The following is an 8,339-nucleotide window of genomic DNA, read 5'->3' on the forward strand; positions in this document are numbered from 1 at the left end:
AGGAACACTGTGCAAATAATGACGCCAGATCTTTAAGGCGTGAACAATAGCAGCTAACTCGAGATCATGGACAGGATAATTCTTCTCATGTACCTTCAACTGTCTGGACGCGTAGGCAATCACCCTGCCGTCCTGCATCAATACCACTCTAAGGCCAATCCTCTAGGTATCACAATAGACAGTATAAGACCCCGAACCTATAGGCAATATCAAAACAGGGGCTGTAGTTAAAGCTGTCTTGAGCTTCTGGAAGCTCGCCTCACAATCTTCCATCCACGAGAATGGAGCACCCTTCTAGGTCAGCCTGGTCATAGGTGCTGCAGTCGATGAAAACCCCTCAACAAATCGATGGTAATTGTCACACCTCCCTTTTTTAGTACACCTCGAAGGGTACAAGGGAGTTTTTTCCAACTAAGGGACAATCAAAATGAGATTTATTTATTTAAAGATTCAGAGTCACCACTTGGGATGATTTATGGTATCCCAAGTCACCGGTTCAAATCCCGAGTCGAGGGAAAAAATTGACTATGTATTACAGTCCGCAAACTAAAAATCCGGGTAAGGAATTCTGTTAACCCAGGAGAAGGTGTTAGGCATTTCCGAGTTCCGTGGTTCTAGCACGGTCGCTTAACGATTATTATTTGCCTATTATCTGATTTTAAAACGTTTTGAACCTATGTGCATTTTTTACTTTAAAAACCGTTTTTAATTATTATTTTTTTTTCAAAGAAAATTCGACGTTATCAAAAATACGTCTTGAGCCACGTCACATAAATGCACCCGTGGTCTGCAACATATTTTATCTAACATTGTTGAGATTTGGATTTGGGTCACATAAATGTGCACCCGAGTTTAGGAAAGTAAATAATTAAAATAACGCGCCTAAAGTAACTACGCGTTTGCAATTTTTGCGAGGGCCATGGAAATTCAACTAGGTGACACGCCTCGAATTCTAAGGACTAAAACCAAATTAATTAAAATGAAGGCCATGCAATTGTGATTTTATTTGGCATGGCGCGCCTCGAACTATTCTATCCTAAGGGGTTTCTAGATTATAAAGTGAGGGCCATACTTTATGCAATTGGTCATCATGACACCTCTAACGCTAAATAAAATGATGAATTAATTAAAAGGCTACTAAGATCGCAACTACCCAAATGTTAATGGACAAGGGTTCTACTGTGGTCCAAACTAAGAGAATATATTTTAATAAATGAAAGAGGCTAACGGTGTGAAGATAAAATTTGGTCCCAGCATGTGGCCCTATAGCCCACAAACGTGAGATTGTTCTGAATTACAAGTTAATATCGATCCAAACTGGCCCATAAGAGAGCCCAAATTTAAACAAAGGCCAACTTGAACCAGCGATGAGTTCCTCAGTTCGATTCCATACAACAACACAGAGGTCAATCCTTTGCATTTCATTTTTTAAATTATCAAACAAATGGGAGACAGTGATCATGACTATTTAAGGCATTTCTTAGACAACTGCACATCACTATTTTATCCTTCGAAAGACAACTTGACTTCTTTTGCTTATTGAATTATTCCTAAGGCTAAATAACTTGAGCTTCAGCATTACCAATAGATCATTAATCACGGGAAAACTCAGATGCACCAAATCAAGATAGCCATTCAATTGAGTATTCTATAAAGGAGTAAAAAATATTATTTAAATCCTCACGCATACTTATTTTACTAGATGATGTACAGATTTAAACATGATTCAATCGAATTTGTCATATATACATCAACAAGTGTTCTTCTATAACCCATTTTTCATGCTTTGAATCTTCATTCCAAATGATTCTAAAAAAACAAAAATTAACTTGTAAAGTAACAAGAGATTTAAGTTAACATATCCCGCACTAACGTGCTTGACAGCAGTTCTTCAAAATTCTACATCCACCGATAACTTCACTTCTATCGCAAGACTCAGATTTTGAGATCAGAACTAAGCTAAGAATGAATCCTAGATCACACCTTGATCCTTGCTATAGGTAAGCAGACATTTAGTAACATTGAGACCCACTACACATATCAAATATCAGAAGTTATGGCCCTGAACTATCCATTCCACTTGCATGTAAGGTTCAAATCCATACCATAGTAGCCTTGAAAGCCTTACTTAGTACATATTTAAAAGAATCAACTACATTTAAACAAATTCAAGTACTGACCTTAAACAAACAAGTAATACAAATGACTATATTTTAAGAAGCCAAACTAAGATGGATATCAACTAAACTACCATGTCACATGATTTTAAAATTCGGTCATTGATCACATATCCGTGGTTCGAAGGGCAGTAAGTTAGATTGAAAAGAAAACAAAGTGGACAAATAAGCTAATCTATGAACCAACTAATGGTGAATATAACTCAAAGCTCCAGATCTTCATTTCTGATTCCAAATCAAGCATTACAGTTAAGGAAAATGCAGAAATGCATACCTGAATATCAGCAAAAGACCATAAATTAGCTTGAAACTTTAAAAGGAAGCAGCAATAACAGACTAACAGCAATAGAAACAAACCCCAACTTCCAATTCGAATCACAATCCAACCCAGATGAATCAGATTAGCTAACCAAAATCGTAAAATTTCGAAAGTTGCAAGAGATTTCAATGGAACAGTGAACAGTTTAGTCATTTGTATTTTTTCAGAAATTTTCTATCACTCCCCCCCTTCTCCCTTCAACCTCTATCTTTCAGCCTTTAAATAGGCAGCCAATTAGTGCATTCACCATTACCAATTCCCTTTTTTCCATTTTTAATAGTTGATTCCACTTAAACCTTATCTCTATCTTATCTTTACTGTATTCACAACCCTACCCACTATAGAAACTTCCTAAGTTAGGTAAACACTTGAATAGTTTTGAGAATTAAACCTACACTAATCAACTGATTATTACATACAAATAAGCAAGAAACTACCCAAATTATCAGACAAATCCTAGTTAAATTGACTAAATGATTAAACAAGATATGACTTTAGAATTTTAAACAAGCTGACAACAAAGCAGTTTGAAAAACAAAACAATGAACATAAGATATTTTAAACCGGAGGACTGGTAGAATTTCAACTGAAATCGACCAGAGAAAAGAAACAGAGATGGGGAAAGACGAAAATCAGAAATATACCAATGAAAATAATCATAAAAATAGGAACGAACTCACCCTACATTTGAACTTGCAATTGATAATCCAGTTTGGTCCCCAAATAATGTCAATCGTTTGTTCTTTGCCAAGAACAAATGAGCAGCATTATTTTTGTGACCAAATCGTCCTAAATACTTGAGAAAACTTGAAATAGTAGTCTTACATGTCTGAATTTGGCTTTGGGATTTTATGGCTCGAACCCTAGATTTGAAATTCGAAGGGTTCAAGCCATGTTCGAGGGAAACGGAGTAAGGATTTGGGAAGAGGGGGTCTTGATGATCATGGGGTGTAATTTTGGAGGTGAATAGAGGCAGCGCCGCCACCGGAAGGTGGTGGGGAATGGTGGCGGCTGCTAGGGTTTATCCCTTTAAATAAAAATTTGAGAAATTCCAAGGATGTTTGAAGGAAGTGAAGTTGGGATTTAAGAAGAGGAAGTTTTGGTGGTTCTGGGGTGTATTTTTGGTGGTGAATGGAGGCGGCACTGCCGGCGACAAGCAGTGGAAATTAGGGCGGCGTGTCTCTAGGGTTTGGGGAATTGAGAGAGACGAGGGTGACTGAGGAGGGGGGGTTGAAGGGTCTGGGTATATTAAAATCCACGATTGAATCCTTAATCAAAACGGGGTCATTTTGACCAAGTAGGGGGCGGTTTGGTTCTGGATCGGGTCGGGGTCGGGTTAATGGGCGACATAGTTGACCGTTTGATCAAATGATATCGACAGCCCTGATCAAAACTTGTCAAACGACATCGTTTGGGTGACAATGGGGCTGGACCGGGCAGAGGGACGGGTTTGGACGGGTTTGGGAGGGGTATTTGATTTGGGCTTGGGATTTTAATTAAATTGGCCCAACTTCTGATTTCTTTTTTATTCCTTTCCTTTTCTTTTTATTTCAAAAGTATTTTTCTTCTCAAAATAAAAATAAAACCTTAATTAATCCCTAAACCAAATTATTCTACTAAATTAACTTAATTATCTCTAAATAATAATTACCACAACTAATTAAAAACCAAATAAAAAGAAAATTGCCAAAATTCAAAATTAAAATGCAACATGACTATTTATATAATTTTTTCTATTTTTGTTAAAATAATTAATGTACTAATTGATCTAAAAATATAAAAATTAAATCTTAAATGCATATGCAATATTTTTGTATTTTTTATGATTTAAACAAAAATGCAAACAATAACAGGAAACGCCACAAAAAATCCACAAAATTGCGAGCAATGGGAAAAATTGTTTTGTTTTGAATTTATGGGAATAATTCATATAGGGCAAAATCATGTGCTCACAGCTGCCCCTTTTTGCCCGGAAACACGAAGAGTTTTCGTGCAAAGATAAAGTGAGCGGATACGAGCAATTTTTTGCCTGTTTGAATACTCCGTGGGAAGCATTTTTTGAAAGAATCTGACCGAACCTCTGCTTCAAAGGTTTCCTACATATCCTTGGTTATAAAGGAATCAGGTCAGTGTAGTTCGGGAAGTTTTAGTAGTTGGGACTACCATGAAGCTGTGATTTCACTGTTGCTGCCGCTACTGCTTACTGATCTCCTTATTACACCATGACAAAATAAAAAAACTAGACTAAACTACGATTTATGAATTATAAAGATTTATTTTGTATCTTCAAACTTGGCCTTGAAGTTTCTGCCGCTTGTTTGACTTGTATTCTCCAAGCGAGATTCCTTTATTGCATGTCTTGAAGGGTATTCTGAGGTGCTTTCCCTTTGTTTTTCAGGCGGGTGCCTGATTGCTGAACCCTTAACCGTCTTCCTTTGACTGTTATTGCCTTTCCTTGGTTATTCAGGTAGGTTCTTGATTGCCAATACTTGAATTGTGTTCCCTTCCTATGAAACTCGAATTGCTTTCCCCTTGAAACTTGAACTGTCTTCCTTTGACCATTGTCACTTTCCCTCTGTTCTCCAGGTGGGCTCCTGATTGTCGAACTTGAATTTCTTCTTCCCTTCGTTCTCTAGGCGAGCTCCTGATTACCAACATTTAAACTGCTTCCCTTCGTTCTCCAGGCGGGCTCCTAATTACCAACACTTAAACTACTTCCCTTCGTTCTCCAGGCGGGCGCCTGACTGCTAACACTTAAACTGCTTCTTCCCTTCGTTCTCCAGGTGGGCTCCTGATTACCAACAGTTGAACTGCTTCTTCCCTTCGTTCTCCAGGCGGGCTCCTCATTACCAACACTTGAATTGTACTTCATCCCTTCGTTCTCCAGGCGGGCTCCTGATTACTAAAACTTGAACTGTATTCCCTTGCTCTCCAGGTGGGTGCCTGACTGCTGAAACTTGAATTGTATTCCCTTGCTCTCCAGATGGGCGCCTGATTGGTGAAACTTGAACTGTCTTCTTCTTGAGACTACTTTTCTTTGACTTGTCCTCCCTTATTTTTCTAGGCGGGTGCCTGATTGCTTGGGTATGAACTGTTTTCTATTCTTTGAAACTAGTGTTGTCCTTCCCTACTCTTCAGATGGGCACCTGACTTCCACAAAATAGACAAAACAAAAGAAAATTTTCTGCCCCAGTTTGGTAGCCAGGCATATCCGTGAGTGTTAATTGAATCATGCTACCAAATATCTATAAGAATTTGAAAGCTAAATCCCATTATCCAGGAGGGTCCTGAAAACTTCTAGTAAAATGCCTGTTTCAAAGCTACATTATATCTTCTAAAGGTATGATTTCTGTTGAATCTTATTATTTAAGACAGTCTTAGAACTCATCACATTATCCAGGAGGGTCCTGAAAATCGAAATCAAGTTTTATCTTAAGAGTGGCAATTTTAAGGCTGAATTATTATTTTGTTATCTAATGGAACTCTTAAAGCTAGGTCTTATTATTCAGGAGGGTCCTAAAATGTCGAATTGAATCCTATTCTAAAAATGAAAACTTCAAAGCCAACTTACATTTCTTTTGGGGTAAGACTTATGCTAGATCTTGTTATTTATAATTGTATTGAATTTTAACTAAGTCCCATTATCCAGGAGGGTACTAAGAATTTTGCGATCAAACCAGCTTGGTACTTGCTTTCCTTACGGGGGTCTTTCCGAAACAAACAAAATTTTTGCCCCTATTTCAAATCAAAGAAAATCATGTCAGTTTAAAATGTGGTGGTTAATTGTGGCATTCTTGCTAAAGGTGGTTCTTCCTTTGCCATGCTTTGCTTTGACTGGCTGCCTTGAACTGGTCGAAAATTGTTTGACCTTCTGATTGATCCTTAACCAAAGGATCCTGGATGACCCGAGTGCTCTACACCCCAACCGTTGTTTTTCATTTCTGACCTTTCTATATTAACCTCTGCATCTCCCGCGACATTACTAAACCATTCCACCGATTTAACTTTTGCTTACACTTTATGTCCCACTTTTCATCACACTATCTCTGGCATGTCCTAGCCGCATTTTGCTTTGTGCAATTTTGAAACTGGTAGTAAACTTTGAAATTCCTTCTTATTTATTGAAACAAAGCTAACCTTGGAAGAGCATTAGAGGAGTAAAATTAACAACAATGAAATGCGACAATTTTGAGAATTAAGAATAAAGAAGAAAATCCAAATTTGGATGATTATTGGAGAGAGGAAAAGAAACTTATCTGAGTGGAGTAAGTGGCACAAATAATCATGGTATTCATTTTGGATTAATCAACCCAGTCTATTTAACCAATCACTTTTCCAATTGTTTTACTTTGTGCTCCAAAATCTCCACAACCCAATTTTTACTTTCTGCCAACTTACAGACCTTGTTCGGCTTGTAGTGCCCTGAAGAGTTTTCATCGACAAACGTCTCTCATTTGTTCATTCCTAATTTCCTTGTCGCCTCATGGTGCCCGTGAGGGTTTTCACCAATAAGACTCTCTCATTTTTTGATTTCTCTTGCTTAGACCGGAGTGTTGCCCGTGATATGAATCCTCTTTACGTGCTTGACTTGACATCTCTCGAAGACTGATCCGAAGGTCTTCCTTTAGACAATAATGCGGGCTCTTGGATATGTTTGGAAAGAAAATGGTATCAAAAAGGCTCAAAACAGCTTAGATGGGTTCAAAATTACAACTTTTGAAATCTGATTTCTTACCACAATCACGACTTTTGCCCAAGTTTCTTGCTTGGGGATTTTTTTTTTCTTATTTTGATATGATATGACCAAGCCGTGAGGCTGCCTACGTATCCTTAACAGGAATTCTGTCAAACGTAGTTCACACCTGAATTTCTTTGTTTTCTTGTACTTTCTCTTTTCGCTTCTTTTCTTTTTTTTCTTTCTTTTTCTTTTCTCTCTTTTTCGTTATTGATTCCAAAAGAGGGGTATGAAATAAATAAGGCTCAAAAGGGGAAACAAAGGGTAGAGTGTTTAGATAGTAGAACAAATTGTCTTCATCATTCCAATCTTCGAAACAATGCCAAGTACAAACAATCAACAATTAAACCAAAGAAATCATACATAATATCTCTTGACTGCATCAGAATTGATAGCCATGTCTACACATTTGCCTTCAATATCTGTTAGATACAAAGCACCATTGGACAACACTCTTGTTACAATGAACGGCCCTTGCCAATTTGGGGCAAACTTGCCCTTCGCTTCGGCCTGGTGTGGAAGGATGCGCTTTAATACTTGCTGACCTACTTCAAACTTTCGGGGATGCACCTTTTCTTTGTACACTCTTGCCGTTCTCTTTTGATATAACTGCCCATGACACACTGCTGCCAATCTCTTCTCATCGATCAAACTTAACTGCTCCAAACGGGTTTTGACCCACTCATCATCCTCAATCTCGGCCTCAGCAACAATTCTAAGGGACGGGATTTCAACTTCCGCAGGTATCACTGCTTCAGTGCCATATACCAACAAGTAAGGAGTTTCACCCATTGAAGTGCGAATAGTAGTGCAATAACCAAACAATGCGAATGGTAACTTTTCATGCCATTGCCTGGAACCTTCCACCATTTTCTGAAGTATCTTCTTTATGTTCTTGTTGGCTGCCTAGGCTACTCCATTCGCCTTGGGGCGATATGGGGTGGAATTGCGATGCATAATCTTAAATTGTTGACATACCTCTTTCATCAAGTTACTGTTAAGATTAGCACCATTATCTGTGACGATCACCTTTGGTATCCCAAATCGATAGATGATATTTGAGTGAACGAAATCAGCTACTACTTTATTGGTTACCAACTTGAAAGTT

At 38.0% G+C, this 8,339-nt stretch overlaps 1 protein-coding gene across 1 annotated transcript; it reads right to left on the reverse strand.

Moving 5' to 3' along the window:
- Positions 1-1,868: 1,868 nt before the first annotated feature.
- Positions 1,869-8,101, reverse strand: LOC138876056 (uncharacterized). Its single transcript, XM_070154945.1, has 3 exons — positions 7,802-8,101; positions 2,452-2,487; positions 1,869-1,994 (listed from the first exon to the last, which is right to left on the reverse strand). Exons 1-3 carry the CDS (start codon positions 8,099-8,101, stop codon positions 1,869-1,871), a joined length of 462 nt encoding a protein of 153 aa, XP_070011046.1.
- Positions 8,102-8,339: the final 238 nt, after the last annotated feature.

The sequence above is a fragment of the Nicotiana sylvestris genome, chromosome 8 (genome assembly GCF_000393655.2).
Source record: "Nicotiana sylvestris chromosome 8, ASM39365v2, whole genome shotgun sequence".
Classification (NCBI taxonomy): Eukaryota; Viridiplantae; Streptophyta; class Magnoliopsida; order Solanales; family Solanaceae; genus Nicotiana; species Nicotiana sylvestris.

Coding starts and splice junctions, on each gene's coding strand:
- LOC138876056 (XM_070154945.1), bottom strand. CDS start 8,101: ATGGTGGAAGGTTCCAGGCAATGGCATGAAAAGTTACCATTCGCATTG. Junction 2,488..7,801: donor CAAGAGTGTACAAAGAAAAG/GTGCATCCCCGA, acceptor TTCCTTTTAAAG/TTTCAAGCTAATTTATGGTC. Junction 1,995..2,451: donor GGTCTTTTGCTGATATTCAG/GTATGCATTTCT, acceptor GCTTACCTATAG/CAAGGATCAAGGTGTGATCT.